The sequence below is a fragment of the Capricornis sumatraensis genome, chromosome 3 (genome assembly GCF_032405125.1).
Source record: "Capricornis sumatraensis isolate serow.1 chromosome 3, serow.2, whole genome shotgun sequence".
Classification (NCBI taxonomy): domain Eukaryota; kingdom Metazoa; phylum Chordata; class Mammalia; order Artiodactyla; family Bovidae; genus Capricornis; species Capricornis sumatraensis.
The window spans coordinates 177366621-177388825 of record NC_091071.1 but is presented as its reverse complement, the minus strand read 5'-3'; the positions used below and the strand labels follow the sequence as shown (position 1 = coordinate 177388825).

Below are 22205 nucleotides of genomic sequence, written 5' to 3'. Positions count from 1 at the left end.
CCAGTATTCTTGGGCTTCAACTGATGGCTCAGATGGTAAAGAATCTGCCTGCAATGTGGGAGACCTGGGTTCAATTCCTGGGTTGGAAGATCCCCTGGAGGAGGGCATGGCAACCCACTCCAGTATTCTTGCCTGGAGAATCCCCGTGGACAGAGGAGGCTGGTGGGCTACAGTCCACCGAGTCTCAAGAGTCGGACATGAATGGGTGTCAAAGTACAACACAACACAGCTCTGTAGTAAGTTTTGAAATCAGAAAATATGTCTCCTGGTTTGTTCTTTTTCAAGATTATTTTGGCTGTTCAGGGTCCCTTGAGATTCCATATGAATTTAGAATGGGTTTTCTGTTTCTGTAGAAAATGTTGAACGTTTGCTTTCAGAAAGAGCCCTGCAGTAGCTTGAGGAGAATGAGTTGGGAAGGGCCGGAGAGTATACTATTGCAGATTCTTGTCATAAGCGACGCGATGAGAGGTTAGAGGAGCTTAGATCCAAGATGGGGGCAGGAGGAATGAGACAGGCGATGGCGGCAGCGCAGCAGCAGCGTTTACAGAACTCGGTGTGGCGGTTCACGGGCCGGAGTCGGCAGGGCTGGCGGCAGACCTGTGTGAGTGGAGAACGGGGCTGCGGTTGACAATCAGGAGAGGCAGGAGGGGAGCGAGCCCGAGTAACATTTTGCAGTTAATTTATTCCTGATACGGCTTAGATTTGCCTCTGGTTACATGCAGCTCCGTCAACAGAGATGGAAGTTACTGCTGTGTCATTGTTCATCTTCATGAAAAGAAAGGTTTTGGCCTTGTTCCTTCCTTGCTAAGAAACTATTTAGGACAGTAAATGGTTTAGGAGCTGAGCTACTACCTTAGAATTATTCAGCAGTTTTGTGTGTTCATCTGATAATCAAGTAAAAGTGTAGTTAATTGTTTAAGACCATTTTAATGTTAAAAAATATACTGAAAGAAGCGATTGGATAGTCATGGAAAAAGAAAGCAAATTATTGTTTTTTTTAAGTATCAGTTCATCTGATAAATGTGGGTTACCACAAAATATTGGTGGCTCACCAAAAAGTGCCTTTTGGTAGCTTGTGTTTGCAAGCTGATCCCTCTCCATTTCATGGAGTGATATCAGTTAGGCTAAACTAAAATACTTCAAAGGCTTTTGATTGTTTATAGGTTTGGGTTTCAAATTAGTACATGTTAATTGTTGAATTAGCAGTCATATTTTGTTTGTTATATGTATTTCTAAACAGTGTTTGGAAGCAGGAATCCTTTTTCCATTTGCGGCAGGATTATGAACAATGGAGCGTTGTGATCTTGCTAGAGGAGAATTTTTTGTTAGTATTGTAGAGTAATGTAATTAGGCCCTATATGGAACTCGAAAACAGATTTGAATTTTTGTTCTGGCTGTGGTTTTATGCTTTCCTAAAATGTGGCCTGAAACAGTTTATTAGTAAATATGCTGAATTGCTTTTTCTGGCAAGTGCATTTCAGTATCGAATCCAAGTAAAAATACAAATATTTACTTACAAAAGTCGTTTGGTGTGGTGATAATTTCACCGTGGCCATTGACCCACTAGTGAAATGTTAGGACATTACTAGATTGGATCCTGTTTATTTAAAGGCCAAGAGAGGGGAGAAGAGAGGAAGCTAACATTGAGTACCTGTTATGTGCCATCAGACTTGGCATGCCATCATACCATCCTGTTTTTACTCTCCTAGCAGTTCAGTGAGGAAGTTTATTTATCTCTTGTTCCAGCAAGAAAAATAATGCTCAAAGGTACTTGTAGAAATTGAGAGATTCATTCAAAAAATCCATATGACAATGTAAACAACCCAAAGCAAAGCAAAGAGATTTTTTATTTTTGGCTGTGCCAGGTGGCATGGGAGATCAGGGATTGAACCTGTGCCCTCTGCAGAGAACATGCGGAGTCTTAACCACTGGATAGCAGGGGAAGTTCCCGAAGCGATTTTTTAAAGAGAAACAGTTGGAAGACTAACATCACCTAATATCAAGACTTACTGTGAATCTTGAGTAAACTGGGCGGTGTGGTGTTGGAGAGAGGGATGCACATGTAAATCAGTGAGGTCAGCTGGTGTCTAGGAGGAGACCCGTGAGTGTGCGATCGGCTCATTGTCTGTGCACTTGGGGCTGTGCCAGGTCTTGGCTGCTGCGCGGGGGCTTTCTCTGGCTGTGCCATGTGCGCTGAGTTGCTCCATGGCACGTGGAACCCTCGTGGGCTAGCGGATTCGTCACCACTGAGCCACCAGGGACGCCTGGTCAATCTCATTCTTGACAAAGATGCCAAGGCAGTTTAATGGGGAAAGTAAAAGCTTTTCAACAGGTTGTGCTAGAGTAACTCTGCATCCATATACAGGGAAAAAATATACCTCATGATCGAGATCATACATAAAATTTAACTTGAAGATCACAGAGCTAAAACTAGATAATTCTAAAAGAAAGCATAGGAGAAAAATCTTTGTGACCTTGAATTCAGAAAATTTTCTTTAAAAAAATTTTCTTAGATCACAGTAAGCAAAATCACAAAGAAAAAAATTATATGCTGACTGATAATTTTAAACTTGCTCTTTGAAAGACATTAAGAGAACAAATAAGTTGCTTGTTTCAGAATAAATAAAGAATTCTTAAATTTCATTGTAGCAGTAAGGAGATAATTCATTTAAGAAAATTGGTAAAATGTTTGAAAAGATTCTTCACAAAAGAAGTTATACTAATGGCAAAAAAAGAAAAGAAAAGAAGTTAACATTAATGGTGTGGGGATGTGCAAATTAAAATCATAAATAAGATACCACTATACACCGATTAAAATAGTTTAAAAGACTGATAACATTAAGGGTTGACTAAGATATGGAGTAACTGGAATTCTTGTGTACTATTGATGGGAAGGTGTAATGGCAAAGTCATTTTGTAAAACTGGTAGTTTCTTATAAAGTTAAACATACCATCCACTCATTCTACTCCTGGGTATTTATTTACTCAGGAGAAGTGAAAACAAGTTCACAAAAAGTCTGGTATATGAATGTTCCTAGCAGCTTTATCCATCATACCCCCAAGTGGAAAGAACCCAGATCTCCATCAACAGGTGAGTGGATTAGCAAATGTGAACCATCCGTAGAATGGACGAGTCACTAATGGAAAGGAACATACATACAAAACCTTGTATCCAGCAACATGGATACATTTCAAAATCATTATGTTGAGTGAAATCACACAAAAGAGTATGTATTGCATGATTCTGTTTCTGTATAAAATTCTAGAAGATACAAACCAGTCTGTAATGACAAAGTAGATAAGTGGAAGAGGGTAGAGAGAAGGCTGGACTGCAGAGGGTCACAAGGAAACGGGGGTGATAACCAAAAAAAAAAAAGTGAAATGAAAGCCAAAAGATGAAATATACCCAGTGTTTGTGCAGATGTAAGCAACCAGAACCTTCTGACTCAGCTTGTGGGGGTATGAATCAGTGTGAACACTGGAAAACTGGCGGTATCTCCTAATGCTAACTCTGTTCATCTTATGACAGCAGCTCCATGCCTCGGTGTGTGCCCAGCAGACATGCGTACGTGTGTTTACCAAGTAACTTATACTAGAATGTTCATAGAACTCAACTAGGCATAATAGCACCCACTGGAAGCTACCCAAACGCCCGTCAACAGAATGGGTTAGTAAGTTGTGACTCTATGTAATTGAATATAGCAGTGATGATGAACAGACTGTATCTGTTCACAACCAGTGGTGGGCCAGAGCACATGCTCTGAGACTGTTTATGTACGTTTAAAACCAGGCAGAACTACCCTGTGCTTTGAGAAGTCAGAGTCTGGTTATCCTCAGATGGAAAGTTTGGACTAGGAGAGCCCAAGGCAGACTTCTGGGGGTGTTGGGTATCTTTTGTTTCTTGCTCTGGTTGCTGGTAACATGGGTGTGTTTAGTCTATGAAAATTCATTGAGTGGTACACTTAATTGCGCAGCTTTATGTATATATGTTATAGTTCATGAAAAGCTTTAAACAGACATGTACTGTCACAGAAAGGTGTCCTGATAATCGTAAAGTGAGAAGTGTAAATTTTAGACCATCTTGTGTGATAAATGATCCCGCTTATATAAATGGAATGGTAAACAGTAAACTTAATCCAGATTACCTCTTGGGAGTAATAATGGTGCTTGGTGGGGAGAATCATTAGCTTTGTTGTAGTTACACGATGTTGCTTCAGTCTTGTCTCTTTGTGACCCTGTGGGCCATAGCCTGCCAGGCTTCTGTGCTTGGGATTCTGCAGGCAAGAATACTGGAGTGGGTTGCCATGCCCTCCTCCAGGGAATCATAATGTAAGCAAATAAACAATGAGAACAGTTTCTGTTCAAAATATTATTTATTGGGCTGAGTTGGTTCCTGTAATTGAGGATTATGAATTTGTTGTTCAGTTGCTCAGTCGTGCCTCTGACTCTTTGAGACCCCATGAACCACAGCACACCAGGGTTCCCAGTCCTTCACTGTCTCCCAGAGTTCGCTTAAACTCATGTCCATTGAGCTGGTGATGTCACCCAACCATCTCACCTCTGTCGTCCCCTTCTCCTCCCACCTTTAGTCTTTCCCAGCGTCCAGGTCTTCTCAAATGAGTCAGCTCTTCGCATCAGGTGGCCAAAGTGTTGGAGTTTCAGCTTCAGCATCAGTCCTTCCAGTGAATATTCAGTAATCTTTAAATAAATATGTTAAGTCTAGTTTTGTGTTTAATAGAGTAGTTTAAAGTGAAAATCTCTCTAAGCTTCTCACTAACTTTGAAATTACATTCAGTTCAGTCACTCAGTCGTGTCCAACTCTTTGTGACCCCATGGGCCACTGCACGCCAGGCTTCCCTGTCCATCACCAACTCCCAGAGCCTACTCAGACTCATGTCCTTTGCGTTGGTGATGCCATGCAACCGTGCCTATCAATGACCTTTCTCCTTGATTGACAGGTTAATGGGCTTTGCTCTTGTTGGATGTGATATCCCATTGTTGGCTTTCTTTGGTTGGCCCCACTTGAATAACTTCAGTACATCCATAGACTTATAGAACTATCGATTATTAGGGCTGGTAGGAACTTTAGGAGTTGATTTGGTCTAGTGTTTTATTTTTATTTATTTGTTTATTTTTGACTGTGCTGGCCCTCTGTTGCTGTGAGGGCGTTTCCCTGTGGCGGCGCCCGGGTCTCATCGCGGGACTCCTCTTGTCATGGAGCGGGGGTTGCAGGGCGCCAGGGCCCCCGCAGTCACGGCTCCTGGACTCGGGGGTGCGTGCCCGGGCTTAGTTGTGCGTGTCCACGACATGTGGGGTCTTTGTTCCCCGACTGTCAAGTGAACCTGCACCCCCTGTGTTAGCAGAAAGGTTCTTAACCACTGGACCGCCGGGGAAGTCTTGAGAAAGCGAAGTGCTGTTTAGATAGCGGGATAGAAATGAGAAATAAGGGAAGAACAGAGTTTGCTTGTTTTGGCAGCACATACACGTGTGATGCAGGGAAGATTAGCATGGCCCTGAGTGAGGGTGGCTCACCAGTTCACGGAGCGCCCCATCTTCTGAAAGAGGGGGAGGCACAAATTAGGAAAAAATGGAGGAGAATGTGCGATAGGAAAATATGGTCGGTCTTAATGGATGACGGGGGTGAGCTGTGTCTGGGAGCGAGGGCGGGCGGGTGGGGGCTCACAGTGTGGCCCAGGTGTTTGTCTAAAATCAGAGCCCACCATCAAGTTGCTTCAACTGTATCTTCAGGTAGAGTTTTAAACCTTGCTGCTTAATAGTTAGCAGTGTGTATGGGAGGAATCGAAATGCATCTCATCATTTTTTACTTCAATTTTCTTTATCCAACCTAGACCTGTATTAGGTTGCTTCGGATAACTTGTAATTATTGTAACACTGACATAATTGTTGATGGATTTGCAGATCTACTTTGCTTTGGCAGATGTTTATGAGTTAGAACAAATGTTTCTGATTGTCAGAACCTGCGCCTATAAAGTACTCAAATTCCTGTTTGACAGGTGGGTTTTCAGTGATCAACTGAAGCAAATGATTTGAGCAGCATAGTCCACTTTTTACTGGGAAGGTAGTCCTAAGAAAGCTGCTAGTTTCTTGGCATCATTTCAGGTGACTAAATTGAAGTTAACGAGTTGTAGGAGTTTTTGTTTTAACCATTTCCGCATAAGCCTGTATGTGAGCTCACAATATCCCTCTCTAATTAGAAGTAAAAACAGTACGTTACCGCTCTAATCTTATGTTGTCCTGACATCAGAATAAATGCTACTAATCATATGCTTTCTCAGAGGAGATTGGCTGTGAGCATTGAGAAAAACCCCAACGTTTTTCCCCTTGTTCAGCTGCAACTTGAAATTCATTTTCTTTCAGCTCATATCTTTTGGAAGACTTTTCTTCTTCACTCAGTGTATGAAAACTTAAATTTTTATTTCTTAATGTATGCAAGTCCAGTGATTTGGAGAGGTGTATTTATGGAGCTTTGTAGATTACTGATGTCTTTAAGAAAGACGGGTGTTGTTCAGTCATTGAGTCGTGTCCAGCTCTTTGTGACCCCATGGACTGCAGCACGCCAGGCTTCCCTGTCCTTCACTATCTCCTGGAGCTTGCTTAAACTCATGTCCATCGAGTCGGTGATGCCGTCCAACCGTCACATCCTCTGTCGTCCCCTTCTCCTCCTGCTGTCAGTCTTTGCCAGCATCAGGGTCTTTTCCAGTGCGTCAGCTCTTCACATCAGGTGTAGAATACCACTGTAACAGAAAGTCAGCTGGGTGCTGTTTCCTAAACCTCATAGTCTTGGCCACCCTGAGAGAACCAAATTGAACAGCAAAGAAAAAGTTGTTTGCTCATGGAAGGCCCTGGAATCCAGGCAAGTCATTCCCACACTTTTGTGAATGCTGATCTGGGATAGTAGTCACCATTGGCACCAACAGTATGTTAAATGCAAAACCATTGGTATGTTTACAAAATAGTTGACCCCCGTTTCCATCTCTGTGTATCTCTGTCCATGACTTAGCTAAGGATTCCTTAGCTAAGAATCATCATTAAGTGTGGTCACTCCCACTTCTCAGAAATCCCTAAGCCCTGGTCAGAGTCCTGCTTTAACCTGTCCTGCTCACCTTTAGTACTGGCTCTCTCATTTCTGCTAAGCATGGAGCACACAAAGGAGAGAGGGGTGCTGAGGAGAGACTGAAGCATGTAAGAACACAGTTTTCAGGCAGAGGGCAGAGAGGAGAGAATCTGAGCCTGAACCTAGCTCCTGCCTGGGTTGCTGTCTCTGTCTTTGATGGACTTTTTCAGATCTGTCCTCATTGCTGAGTGGGCTGTTGTAAAGTACACATCTGATATGTTGTTTCCCTGCTGAGTTTCTGTCACTGTTTCTCTGTGGCTTGTAATAGAGACCAAGATCCTTCAGTTCAGTTCAGTCGCTCAGTCGTGTCCGACTCTTTGTGACCCCATGGACTGCAGCACACCAGGCCTCCCTGTCCATCACCAACTCCCGGAGCTTAGTCAGACTCATGTCCATTGAGTCGGTGATGCCATCCAACCATCTCATCCTCTGTCGTCCCCTTCTCCTCCCGCCTTCAGTCTTTCCCAGCATCAGGGTCTTCTCAAATGAGTCAGCTCTTCACATCAGGTGGCCACAGTATTGGACTTTCAGCTTCAGCATCAGTCCTTCCAGTGAATATTCAGGACTGATTGCCTTTAGCATGGGCTGGTTGGATCTCCTTGCAGTCCAAGGGACTCTCAAGAGTCTCCTCCAACGTCACAGTTCAAAAGCATCAATTCTTCGGTGCTCAGCTTTCTTTATGTTCAAGATCCTTAGTTTGTCATCAAAGACTGTCTTGCTGCATCTCCCACCTCACGCATGGTCATTTGGCAACCAGGAGCTCCTTGAAGTCTTCCTCTTGTCGCCTTCTCTCCCACTCCCTCCTCTAACCCTCTGGGTGGCTTGGGTGCCCTTCTCAGTGCCTCTGGCTAGGTCCAGACTTCAGATTCTCTCTTCTCTTCCATCTGCATGAAAGATGTGACCCTACATACTTTGGTCTCTCCTCAACACCCGTCTCCCCTTTGTGTATTCCATGCTGAGCAGAAACAGCACCTTGTGTTTCCTCGTTGTACCTTGTACATTGAGTTTCTAATTATCCGTTGATTCCAACAGTAGACCATGAACTTAGTGTGGAAACTTATCTCCTGGGGCCTAGCGTAGTGCCTGGCACACAGTGGGGGCTCAGTTCCTGTAGTGAAGGAAAAGCTGACGCAGAATGTTGGCTCAGATGAATTTTGGAAGGTTGTTTCATCTCCTTTGGTTAAGTCATGATGATTATCATGGTTTTCACGTCTCTGAGGAGGCCAGAGGAACGTGGCAACTGAAGGCCAGGTCTCTCGAGTCGGACGGCCTGGGTTCCAGTCCCAGACACGTGACCTGAGGCACGTTACTTCACCGTTCTGTGTCTCAGTTTCCAAGTCTGTAAAATGGGGCTAATAAGAGAAGCTTATTAAATGTGAAGGTTAAATGAGATAATTGAATCCTGACTTCTAAGTGCTTAGCAAATACTCTTCACTTTATTTGATATCGTTTGGTGTTCATGAAAACATTGTAGATATTGCATTTGTATAAGTCAAGTTATATTCTAGCTTTATTAAGGGGATTTTGTATTAAAAGGTTATTTGATGACTTTTAAATAGCACCAGTGTTTTTATAATTATCCAGGTAGAAGTTCTCTGCATTTTCTTTGACAGTCTTCCCCAGTGCACCCCCCAAAACCCCAGATACACATACACACACTTAATCAGTTGTTAAATCCTGTAAATTTTGCCAACAAAATGTCTCTTCCTTTCCAAGTAATCCTGCACACCTTAGTCGGATGACTCTTCCTAAAGCATAGCCTTTTTAAAAACTCTTCAGGGAAGCCCAGCCTGTTGGATTAAGTGCCGTGCAGACTCCTTGGCCCACCTCCTGGTGCTTCAGAGGCTCTGTCCCTCTCCAGCCTCACCTCCTGCTCCCAGGGGCGCACCTAGAGCTTCGGCGTGGCGGCCCTCCCCCATCTCTCCACTCGAGCCCTGCTTTTCTGCAGCCACTAGGTGGGGAGTGTGTCCCCCCGCCTTAGCTCTGGCTGTTGAAAGTCTACCATTTAAGGCAACTGAAATGCCACCTCTTTCTTGAAGATTTAAAAAAAAACAACAGCAACTTCTCAGCTACACGTGTCCCTGGCTTCCTGTGGACCGGCAGCACTGTCCCTCTCTGAAAGACAAGATTGGCTTTTGATCACTTTTCTGGGTACCTAACTTGTTACTCCTTCCTGAGCCCAAGCTTGCCAGGGAAGAGACTGTCTTATTTCTTATTCTTGTTGAACCCAGTATTCTTCTTTTTTTTTTTGCCAAGTTTACTTATTTATCATTTATTTTCATTGGAGGCTAATTCCTTTACATTATTGTGGTGGTTGTTGCCATACATTGACATGGATCAGCCATAGGTGTACAGGTGTCCCCCATCCTGAACCCCCTCCCACCTCCCTCCCCACCCCGTTCCTCAGGCTCGTCCCAGTGCACCAGCCCTGAGCGCCCTGTTGCGTGCATGGAACCTGGACTGGCGATCTCTTTCACATATGGTAATATCCATGTTTCAGTGCTATTCTCTCAGATCACCCCACCCTCGCCTTCTCCCACAGAGTCCAAAAGTCTGTTCTTTACATCTGTGTCTCTTTTGCTGTCTGGCATATAGGGTCATTGTTACCATCTTTCTAAATTCCATATGTATGCATTAATATACTGTTTGGGTGCTTTTCTTTCTGACTTACTTTACTGTATAATAGGCTCCAGTTTCATCCACCTCATTAGAACTGATTCAAATGTGTTCTTTTTAATGGCTGAGTAATACTCCATTGTGTGTATATACCACAGCTTTCTTATCCGTTCGTCTGCTGATGGACATCTAGGTTGCTTCCATGTCCTGGCTATTATAAACAGTGCTGCGGTGAACATTGGGGTACACGTGTCTCTTTCAATTCTCGTTTCCTCGGTGTGTATGCCCAGCAGTGGGATTGCTGGGTCATAAGGCAGTTCTGTTTCCAGTTTTTTAAGGAATCTCCACACTGTTCTCCATAGTGGCTGTACTAGTTTGCATTCCCACCAACAGTGTAAGGGGGTTCCCTTTTCTCCACACCCTCTCCAGCATTTATTGTTTGTAGACTTTTTCATAGCAGCCATCCTGACCGGCGTGAGGTGGTACCTCATTGTGGTTTGGATTTGCATTTCTCTGATAGTAAGTGATGTTGAGCATCTTTTCATGTGTTTGTTAGCCATCTGTATGTCTTCTTTGGCGAAATGTCTGTTTAGTTCTTTGGCCCATTTTTTGATGGTGGACCCAGTGTTCTTGCCCTTCAGTGCTCAGTAAGTATTTGTTCTTGAAATGCTTTTTATGGGAGCAGAATACATTTATAATTACTGTGTGCAATGCACTGTTCTTCCCAGCTTTTTACACATTTTATGTTGTTTCATCCTTGCTCTTCTCCCCCAGGTATAGATAGGCACTGTTAGTATTCCTGTTTTCAGTACAAAGAAGCTGTTGCCTAGAGAGGGTATATAATTTGTCCAAGGAAGGGACACACCACTAGTAGGGAACCAGTATTCTCAATCCTGTTTAACCTGTTTTACCCCCAAATCTACATAACACTATAGCTGAAACGTAACCACTGTGTATCCACTACCTACTTTTTAAAAATAGCACTACATACTCCAAGAGAAAAGAAATTGATCCCTAGTGCTTTCTACCTAATAAATGCTAATAAATATAGGTTAAGTAAAGGTATAAGGAAAAGAAACTATTGGTTCTTGTTTCTCTGTTGATTTTTCATTTGGATCAAGAAGGAAGCCACGTAACAGCCATCACGATGCATACACGGGACGCCATGAAGCCTTGAGTTTCCTGTCGACTGTCCCAGGGATGAGACGCCAGTTCCTGAGGGCTGTGGGAGGGAAGGCGCTTCTCTCTCCAGCCAGTGCCCAGAAGGAAGCGCCTCCCAGCTTGACTTGGTGCCTGTTTCTCCTTGATGCTAAGTAATTTGGGGGAGTTGTTGTCACTCTTGATAAATTGGACATCTGTGGTTTCTGTTGTTTTCTTGAGGGATTAAAGAGTCACACAGTCATAAATTACCCATGCAAAGCACTACAATCCAGAAAATCCAGAAAAACACTTTGTTGTGCTATGTAACAATAGACAGTCTCCCTGCAGCTCTTCTGACCGACCTCTCCCTGAGTTTTTTCTCTGCCAGTAGAAAAGAGCCACACAGCGTGGGTTTGTACTCTCTCTTAGCTGTGTATTCTTGGGCAGCTCGCTTAACTCCGTTCTTACGTTGCTTCCTCTTCTGTAACTCAGGATCATAGTACACCTCTCAGGCGGTTCCGTGGTTCGTGTGGAGTAATACCTGGAAACGCTGGTACGTCAGTGCCTGCTGCTGCTGCTGCTCGCTTCAGTCGCGTCCGACTCTTTTCGACCCTCTAGACGGCAGCCCACTGGGCTCCTGTCCACAGGATTCTAGGTGAGGACGCTGGAGTGGGTGCCGTTTCCTTCTCCATCATCAGCGCCGGCCGCTCCCTAAATGTTAGTGCCTCAGAAGTGTTAGTCACGCAGTCGTGTCCCACTCTTTGCAGCCCTGTGGACTGTAGCCCACCAGGCTCCTGTCCATGCAGTTCTCCAGGCGAGAGTACTGGAGTGGGTTGCCATGCCCTTCTCCAGGGGAGCTTCCTTACCCAAGGATTGAACTTGGGTCTCCTGCATTGCAGGCAGATTCTTTACCGTCTGAGCCACCAGGGAACCCCAAAGCACCCCTTCCCCCAAAAAAATCCAATGCAAGGCATCTACAGTCCATGGGGTCGGTGACAAAAGAGTCAGATACGACTTAGTGAGTAAACAACAGCGGTGGCATCTTTGATTGTGTTTTGAAACTTGGTAATTCCGCATTTTCCTCAGTGTCCCTTTAATCATTAGTCATCAGAGCTGCTTGTTTTCCCGCATCCTCTGCCCACATGTGAATAAATGATCGTTTCTTTTGTGCACTCTCAGAAAGCCATACAGCTGTCGGAATTCTGAAGGCTGGGTCGTGTGCTGTATGCTCTCATTTAAAAGGACCCTTAATCGCGAGTCGGCCTCTCTGGGAGCAGCTCACCAGTGCTGTGAGGGCTTCCACATGTACCTTCCTTGTCTTCACTCCTTCCGGCCACTGCTGTACTTGTTCTGCTCAGAATCCTGGCAGTTGATGTCCACCCTAGAGGCTCCTACAGATGCTCTGGCCTCTGTGTCGTCTGAGAGGCCAGGAAGGCTAAGGCCGTGCAGTGGCCACCTTCTTAGCCTGTTTCCCACACACCGTGCGGCAGTGTTGCCGCGTGAGAAGCTGATGAACACAGACCACATCTCCCATCTTGGGGCCGTTGGCCTGGCACACTTTCTGGGTTAATTCACATGACTTGGCATTTACACGTGGACACCTGGGACAATCTGTCTTTGCCTCAGAGGATTAAGTAACACAGTTTGGAGTTGACTTAAAACTGTTTTTTCCCCCTCATAAATTGGGCCCTGAGCATCTTTCATAAATCAAGAATGTTTCTTGGAAGTGTAATTCTCGCTAAACTCAGTCCCAAGGGTACTTTCCTATAAAAGCGCATTTTTGTTTTTTTCTGTCATAACGAATGCATTTGATGATTGTAATAGAAGTGTAATAGAAATGAGTGTTATAGAAACATGATTGAACAGGAAAGAACACCCATTATAAATAGGTCAGTTTGATATTAATCCATGTGCAAAGCATAAATATAGCTTTATTAAACACAAGACAGCTCTAGGAAAATGTTGTATTTTAAAGCAACATGTTCTAGTTCAGCAATGAGTCTGAAGGAATCCCCTATTTTGTTTAAAAAAAAAATGTATTACTATAAACAGTTGCTAATGCCTGTGAAAAAAAAGTCAGCTATGCAAAGAGTGGATAAAAAAGATTCCAGTCTTCAGCTGTGGTTCACCCACAGTGCGATCTTCCTGTGGAGTTGTGTTTTAATGGAGGGAATAACTCTTACGTTTCACTTTTGACATCTTTTGAGTGTGTTCTTAGAGAGATAGCAGACCTTACTACCGTTTACTGAAGTCTGCGTCAGACTGCAGATACCTTACATTTTCCTAAGACAGCGATGGTCGCAGACGAGCACGCTGCGGGCAGGCGAGGCCAAAGTACTCACCCTGAGGTCAGAGGGCTGGCCAGTGAGGACGCCCAGGGCTCCGAACTGGACCTGCCTCCCAGCAGCAGCAGCACTCTCACGTCACACGCAGTGGGAAAGTCAGTCTCTCAGATTTTGGAAGCTGTATCTTTTCTTTCCGTCATTTAAGAATAAAGTTGTTTGGCATATGGCTCCTAGACTCTTAAAAGCTTGCTTGTAATTGCTATAGCTTCTCATATTGATAAACTGCCAGTTGAATATGGTACTTAAGTGTTTGCTATTACATCGTGACACGCTATTATACAAAGTAAAATGGTAGATGTAGACCAAAGATTTAGCATGGATAGACTGCACACTGGACTTAGGAACTTAGGAGCTCTGTTTAAGATGCTGAGAAGCTGGAGTGAGATCTTAGTTGTCTAGTCAGTGATTGATAAATAAAAGGTCTTAGTCTTCTTTCCCCCATGGTCAGTTTTTCATGGACATGTTTTTTAAGTGACTTTCTGAGGATGTTTTTTTTAATGCTTCCCCAGCAAATTCCTCAATTGCATGTTCGTTGACAGTTAGAACTTTTACAAAGTCGATTCCATAGGGACCTTTATTTCTCGAACTTGTTCTGCTTAGGGACCAACATCCAAAGTACATTTCTGGGATTTCCCTGGCGGTCCAGTGGTTTAGATTCCATGCTTCCACCGCAGGGGGCCTGGGTTCAGTCCCTGGTCAGGGAACTACGGTCCTGCCTGCCTTGTAGGATAGCCAAAAAAAAAAAACAACCCCAAAACATTTATACCTCAGGACTGCAGTCAGATTATGCGGCCCGCTGCTTAATCCTTGCTAGTTGCGTTTGCTTTCTCAGGGTTTCAGTGATGTCAAGCTTCGTGCTGTGTGGCATGGTGACTTGTCCATGTGTCACAGTGATGGCCGTCAACATAGATTCCCCCCCCGCCCCCCACACACACATGGGGCTTGGGGTGTGCACTGGTATACTGCTGTTAGTTGTTACTCTTTTAAATTTGTTATAAAATCCACTTGGGCATATGATGGGGCAGTATTTTTTTATGTAGTTAGTGGAGTGAGTTCTCTGTTGTTTGGTACTAAAATAGTATCAGATGAACTGTTAAGGAGTTGCTTCTTTCCAAAAATGTGTGTTTATCTACTGGCCCGTTTTATGATGTCCTTTTGGGCACTAAACGTGCATTAAAGGGCCAGGTTAGATTGATTCGGAGCAATTTCTTTTTGAAAGAATTTGTGCCAATTCTTTTTCCTCTTCAAAAGAAATGGTTTCAGAGCATGGGCTTCTTGCCTAATGTCAATTCCATAAGGCTTCTCTGTTTTGGGGTGGTTTTTCTTTCTGCCTTGTTCGCTGACTTCCCCTTGGTGGACTTTGCCATTAGGAAGACGTGTACCTGCAATCAGGCATCTCTTTACTTTAGAGTTATTCGTCATTCCAGGCAGCATGGGCCAAAGTAACAGGCTTAAAAGGGGAGGCAGAGTTATGTAAATTTTATTCACAGTTAAATATTTGCTTCCAGGGGAGGTGAAAAATGCTTTGTGCTTTTTCCTCTGGCTTTTTTCTTCTAAGAGAACTTGAAATGCAACAACAAAAAAGAAGTGGCCAAAGGCCGAGAGAACTCTCCTCTTTTTCCATGTTGGTTTGTTTTTATCGTAAGACAAACCTTTCATGTTTTATTGTTATGAAGTTTAAACCTGGCCTAGAGGTGCCAATCTTTAGTGGAAACAGCTGCGGAGTTGGTGTCCCCTGATCAGGTGGGACTTTCTTTGAAGCAACATGTTGCCTTTTAAAAGAAAATTGAGCATGTGAGAACTTGAACCTGCGAAATTCATCAGCAGTTCCACTATCGTTTATCTCTTAAATAACCGAGATAGCTAACTGAAAGTAAAACGTTGGCATTTAAACATCAACTTCTGTGTTATTTTTTCTGAAGGGAACAGACTTGGTATTTTGTGTCTTAAAAATATAGAAATGGAGAAAAAAAAATCACTCGTAAGAATGGCAGATGTTGCAGCTCAGCTTAGGAGCATAGAGTATACTTCCGCTTCCGGCTAGTCTGAACCGTGATTTTGATCCCAGTTTATATACTTTCAAGTAAATGCCTTTAATAGAGCTTCCCTGGTGGCTCAGATGGTAAAGAATCTGCCCGAAACGCTGGAGACCTGGGTTCAATCCCTGGGTCAGGAAGATCCCCTGGAAAAGGACACGGTCATCCATTCCAGTACTCTTGCCTGGAGAATTCCATGGACAGAGGAGCCTGGGGTCGCGAAGAGTCAGACACGACTGAGTGGCTGACATACACACACCCACAGCCCTTTAATAGTAGCAGAATTGAAGTGGTCAGGCATGTACCTGAGCTTAAATGAAGTCTGGAGAGGAAAGGTGTTCTCCTCCATCCTGGTCGGCGTGAAGCCTGCCTCCTCTTAGTGTCTGAGTGATGACCGGCAGCAGCGGCTTCAGCATCGCTCTCGATCTGCTGTTAGGAGAAGCTGAGTGTCAGAGAGCTTTCTTTCCTTGGGGCAAAACAGACAGGCATGGAATCAGAGGGACAAGGGAAGTGCTGAAATATTTTCCTTTTGGGCTTTTGATTTGTTTGCCAAAAAATTGCCTTCCAGATGGAGAAGACCAAACGCTCTGATTGTGAGCCATTGTGTTTGTACTGGCCTACCTCCCCATCCCACTGCCTGGTTTAAAATCTGTGGGCCAGTCCAAATTCTTTACCTCATTTTCTAGGACCAATTTACTGTCTTACTCATCTTCCAGCTGCAAGGGGGTGAGGAAAGTTACTTTGAAATGGAAGCCCATGCCATTTTAGAAAACCAGGCCGCAGCAGACTCTTGCTGGGGAGCGTCAGGCGCGATGGCTGCGTCTCTGAAGCCCTTGCAGCACCCCTTCCAGGTAGACTTGTGTCTGTGACATGTGCGGCAGGCGCAGCCTGGGGATGGATCTGGACAAGCCCAGCTGGCCTTGTGTGGGCTTGTTGCTGCCCTGGTTGCCTAGCGTCCTGGGCTGTCGCATGAGAGGCACACTTTGGTTTTGGCTGAATCCTGCTTCACTGGCAGTAGGAATCTCGATGCTCCAGTTTCCCTTGGGAGGCATCCATTGCTCAGGGGTTGGCACTGGGGAATCTCGTGGCTTTGCAGTCTGGCAGACTCGGGCCCAGTTCACTGCTCTTCCACTGACTGAACGTGTGCTTGAACAAGTCATCTTCGGCATCTGGAAACTGGGGGATGGAACCATGTCAGGCTGCTGTTTGGTTTACAGGAATGTTTGGTGGAGTAGGGAGGGAATGCTGGGTGTTCATGGGAGATACTGGTGTTTGTCCCTCTCCTTTCTCTGTATGTCAGCCTGGAATAGGTTAGCCACTGTGGCCTGTGAACTGACAGGTTCTCCATCGCTTCATTAAACTGCATGGGAATTGGGATGACATGAGAGATCTTCAGGTGCTGCATTTTAAAGCTGGGCAACAGTACCTAGTGCAGGGCCCGTTGGACAGTACAAAGTAATGGTTTTTAACTAAAATTCACATTTTTATAGGATACAGTCATAGGAAGGAAATGCATCGTGGCCACATGTAGAGGGTAAGAGAGGATTATCAGAACTCACTCTGGGTAATAACATAAACACTTTGATCAGGCCAGCATCAGCGGGATTGTTACACAGGTGAAGCAAAAAAGGTGTGGGCTAGCTTACTTGCTTAAGATGAAGCTCTCTCTGTTTGGAGCAGAAGGGTCGGGTTTGCTGGCTGAGAGCACTCTGAGTGTTGACACCACCTAGCCTGCATCCACAGCTGGACAGGGAAGAGGCAGGTGAATCGGGGCCGTTATGTGGGCCTTAATTGTGAAGAAGCTGGTCAGGGCTCTGTTGGACCATGGGGCAGACACATAGTCAGGAACATCAGGATACTCTGAAAAGCCTGAAAACAATTATCTGTCAAGTCTGAGGAAAAAACAGGCCTTGGCTCTCTTCCTTGGCATGTGTAACATTACTTTTTTGATAATGGAAAAATAAGCTTATCTCAGAGCTTGGGACATGTGTCTCTACAGTATGTGAGATGACTTTTTTCCTGAAGTGTTACCACAGGTAAATGTTTTTATTTTAATTGTTCTGCATTCATTTAAAGCGTGCCTTATTAAAAAAGTATAGCTGGCGCTCAAATCTGTGATCATAGATACTATTTAAGTTGAAGTTGAATTTATATAATTAAATATATTCATTAATGGTTTTTTTTCTTTTTTAAAGAAAATAAATTATGACCATATCAATAGAATGACCAAGGTTGAGAAAGATTGGTCAAAATGAGGATTTAGCCTTTTTTTTTTTTTGGCCCCAAGCTTAAGATTCCTGTGAAGTTTGATTTAAAATTCGGTATTTAAAATTTTTTTTTCCCACCAGATCATTAAAACAGGGTTGCATTTGTTTTTTCATCTTGAAAGATGGTGGTTAAAAGTGCCCCGTGAGTCAGCGAGGAGAGGGGATTGGCGTCCACGCTTGAGGGCGTGCTTTCCCCCTGTCTGGACACTCTGACTTGTGACAGCAGCTCCTCTGGATCACTCCTTTCCATCTTCCTCAAAACGTCGCCATCACTCAGAGTGCTGGCACAGCCCGGGGAGCTTCCCGCTGAGGGCTTTTACCTGACATGCTGGCCGTGGCGTGCCTGGGGAAGGTGGCGCGGGAGCCCGAGGTGCTAGAGGCTGTCTGCAAGCCGTGCAAGAGGATCTTTTCAGAACTGTCTCCTGGCTTGTCCTCCCACCCCTTGGACTCGTCTAGACAGAATGAGGGAGAAAGTTCTTATCCCCTGGTGGGGCAAAGGGGACCACAGGTGTAGACAGAGCCTCTGATGACAAGAACGAAGTTAGAAACGAGAAACTCGTCTCTCTACCAAGTTAAAAAAAATCTGTCTTGTAGATGTTCACATTTATGAAATGTTCCTTTTATTTTTGTCAAGTTACTGTTAAGGTGTTTAACATGTTTTTCCTCCCTCTTTTGTAGGTGCTGGCTTTGGATTAGGACTTGTTTTCTCACTTACCTTCTTTAAAAGTAAGTGTGCCTTCTTACCTGTGTGCCTGACACCCTCGGACATGCGTGCCCACGGCAGGGGCACTGCTGGAGGTGCGGCCCCCTGGCTGCCAGGACCCGTGTATGGGTTTAGGTAGGCCACTGTAAAGTGAACTAGACAGAGACTGTAGGCGCAGAAGAGGCCAGAACTGGGTGGGCATCTCCAGAATTCCCCGGGCACTAAGTCAGGGTGCCTGATAGCTCAAATATGATATCATTAAAAAAAAAAAAGCCTGTACTTTATGTCAGTGAGTCGTTTGGCCAAATCTACACTCTCAAATAATTCAAATTAGTTTTATTTTTTCCTAAAGCAGCTTGAAAACAAAAGTCCTGCTGGTAATAAAAAGAAGTGGACCTGAAATAAATAGGCTTTTTGGCCAGAAATTCTCCTGAGCAAAGGACAGGCAGTGTCCCTTTCATTCGGTGGAAGAACTTCTGAAGTTTGGCTGTTGAATAGAAGCTATAGGGGTCACTTTGACCTCTTTCCACGAGGAGCTGGTGGGGAAAATGCAGCTGGAGAATCCCCGTGAACCAGTGCTGGTGTGGAGTGATCATCTACGCATTAGCTCAAGTGAACCTTGTGACTTAGTAGAATCCAAATACGTAAATGTTGGTGAAGTTCTTACGTACTTTAAAAATTCAAAGACCTTACTGGTGTTGTTTATGATAAGTTTTAAGAGTTAGTTGAAATGAGCAGATAGTTAGAACTGGCATAGGAACGTTAACAGGCTCAGCTGTGTCTCCTGTTTTCATTTGTGCCACTCACTAAGACTTCAAGCCTGGCCCCACAGGCCCTTAATCGACACCCTCCCCTGGGCGGGTGGCGAGACACTGACGGAAGCGTGGTGTGTGCTGAATGCTCACTGACCCCTGGGCAGATGTGTTCAAGCCAGAGGAAAGCTTTATTCTCTCCTCACGGTCCCCTCTCGGGGTTCTCCTTCTCTGCTCACCAGGAAGGACGTGGCCGTTGGCCTTCGGCTCTGGAATGGGGTTCGGGATGGCTTACTCCAACTGCCAGCACGACTTCCAGGCGCCATACCTTCTGCATGGAAAGTATGTCAAAGTATGTACAGAGGTGACGCTTCTCTTTCTTCCTCCTGCCTCCTCACAGAGCTCTTTAGAGCGCAGATAAATAATAAATACGATAAATGATAAATAAACTGAGGTCTTTGTGGCACCACTGAGCTCATAAGTGAATCATCGACTTGAATCATGGCACAGTAAAGCAGATCCTTATCAAATTCTCCTTTCTGTAGGCAGCACTTTTGTTCAGGATCTCAGAGTGCTCGGTAAACATCTCTCACACATTCAGGCTAAACCTAAAGACTTCTGAACTCAGTTGTGCTTCTGCTTTCTCCTGAAGAGGGCACGTTCTTGACTGTGAGTCCCGCCCGATTCTGCTGCAGTCTTGTCTACAGATGGATTTTAATGATGCAAATAGGATGCGGAAGTTTAACACAGGCCTCAAGTGAAGGACATACCACGTCTCCTAAAGTTTCTGTGCACAGCAGCCTCCGGACGGAGATGCTGTTTGTTTTTGTATCCTCAGGGCTTGGAACAAAGTAGGTGCTCAAATAAATGTAAAATGAGTGAAGTAAGTTGTGTATCTTATTAGACGCGCTGATGGCCTCGGGCCTCAGGCTTACTAAAGCATCACCGTTACACAGCACCACCTTCATGAAGAACTTCTTCTCGGGATGTGCAGAGCCGTCTGCCTTCTTGCTTAACCTTGAGCTAGAATCACTGGTCTGGGCCGCAGCCGGGGCCAGGGGAGAGACCCCAGAAGCCAGGACACCCCCATGTGTGCTTTCTGGGTGCTCTGGAGTTCTTCCCTTCTTTTCTCACTTAATGAGGGTGGTAATTTCTGCCTACGGGATCGCTGTGCAGATTAAATGTGAAAATGTCTTCAAGCTCTGAGGTGCTATATAAACGGAAATATTGGTTATTACAGTGGAGGCCAGCCAAGATAGGGTGACTGACTCGTCCATTGTTCCACCGTACTAACAAGCAGGGCAGAGAATGGGGTACAGATGAGCGTCCCAGCTTGGTAGCCCCTATCTGAGAAGGTGCATAGACTGCCAGCTGCCCACTGGCCAGCCTGTGCGGGCCTGGGGAGGGGACTGGGAGCAGGGGAGGCGGGACAGCCTCGCACTGGCAGGCCCTCAGTCGTCATGACCCAACCCTGCGGCAAGGCCAGGGTGGCTGCCCGGGGGCTCGTGTGGGCGGAGGGCAGCTGCATGGCACCAGCGCCGACCACGGGCAGTTTCCCTGGTCCCGGCTCCTCCCCTCTCGGCCGCAGCTGAGTCTGGAGGAGAATGGAAAGAAACAGGGAGAGGAGCTTTAGGTCTTTTAATTGTTTGAAATGTTTTCATTATTCCAAACAGTTGTCATGGATAAATGGCTCAGGGTGATTATATGTGTGTGTATTTAATGGCTGGGAGTTACTGTGGAAAATGCTGTTAGAGGTTTTACAGCCTCGTGCGTGCTGTTCCAGCGCGGCCTGTAACTTTTTCTGAACTGGAGTCTGTGCCTCGATGTTGTCAGCCTCTAGTCTCTGAAGAGAGGAGCAGGACCGCGGCTTGGGGCTTTTCCAGTGTAGTCGTAATATGAGGTGATGATTGCTGAGCGCCTGCTACGCCTCGTGGGCCATCCCGGGTGCTTTATCTTTCTGTTCCTTCTCTAGACCTCTCCCAGGAGGTCTGCGACGGAGGTTTGATGACCCTCGTTCAGCAGATGAGAAAACTGAACTTTACCGAGGTTAGGAACTTGCCAAAGCTCCCAGCGTTAGTAGGTCGTTTGATTGCAGGGCTGCACTCTCTCCAGCCACCTGGGGCCCGTCCTTTTGGTGGGCGTTAGCCTGGTGGGCTACAGATGGTCCTCTTGTGAGTGGGACACGTTCCAAGCAGATGCCGGTCGGGCCCTGTGTGCCTGCCCCACAGCGGCAGGTTAGAGGGGCTCGCCAGAAGGCCGAGCGTGCCTGCTAATGGAGTGCCCTTCCTTTCCAGGAGCAGGAGCAGTGACTCACACCTGAGAAACACCCCAGTGGGAGGGCAGGAGAAACCGCGTCTATTCCTCAGGAACACTGAAGCGCCCCGGAGTGAGCCGGCACTCTCCGTAACCGCGTCACCAGTAATGCTTTCAACTCCAGCACACTGTGTACGTGTTTGAAACCAAGTCTGTTTCTTGTTTTGTATTTTCTCTCTGGAAATTGCAAGGAGATGGTCTTAAAATAAATAAATTAAACTAAAATCGGCAGCCCAGCGCATGGCCTGCGTTTCTTTGCCTTTGGTCTGTGAGCAGAAGGAGTCTGTCTGAACTGCCAGCAGCTGTAACCGCCTGGCCCCAGCCTCTCTCAGCGCCTTCCTGGAAGCACAGCCGTGGTGCCTTCCTCCCCGCTCGCCCCGTGAAGTGCAGTTTTCAGCACTGCTCCCACCTCATAAACCGGAGCTGGGAGAGCGCAGGGTGTTGTCCGAGGAAGACGATGAGCGTCCAGGGGAGCCGCGCTTGCTCTGGCCGTTAGTCTGTAGAGCCGGCGTGTCGTCCTGACCACTGGACCCGGCCGGCCCGTCTCGGCCGTGTCTGCTGTGCTGGGGTCAGGCAGCCGGCCGTCTCGGCAGGTAGGGAGCCTCACTGTGCTGGTGGCTCACCCCATCGACATCACAGTTCCTCTTAACTTCAGGGAGCTCGGCGCCCCCTGGCTGGGCCTCGGCACTGGGGGCTTTGGCCCGGGGACTGGGGAGAGGTCTTGGTTTGCACGGCTGGCCGGAAGGCCGCGTTTGGGGTTGATTCCATCTTCGTGTAGCTCCAGGAGTCCAAGGGCAGAAGGGCCACTGCTGCTGCCCCTCTGTGAGTTTGTCCCTTTGGTTTCACCGGAATCAGGGAGGCTAGACACAAAGCGGGTACTGTAGCAGATTGTTCTGAG

At 45.8% G+C, this 22205-nt stretch overlaps 1 protein-coding gene across 2 annotated transcripts in view; it reads left to right on the top strand.

Annotated features, from left to right (window-relative positions):
* Nucleotides 1-21523, top strand: part of MICOS10 (mitochondrial contact site and cristae organizing system subunit 10) — a 34838-nt gene extending 13315 nt beyond the window's left edge. The window contains exons 2-4 of one of the 2 annotated variants that reach the window (XM_068968997.1): nt 18218-18265; nt 19237-19336; nt 21289-21523. In XM_068968997.1, coding sequence (XP_068825098.1) covers nt 18218-18265; nt 19237-19336; nt 21289-21451 — 311 coding nt within the window. In that variant the 3' untranslated portion in view covers nt 21452-21523. Of the gene's footprint in view, nt 1-18217; nt 18266-19236; nt 19347-21288 lie in introns of both variants that reach the window. The other variant, XM_068968998.1, reaches the window with a different exon arrangement.
* Nucleotides 21524-22205: the final 682 nt, after the last annotated feature.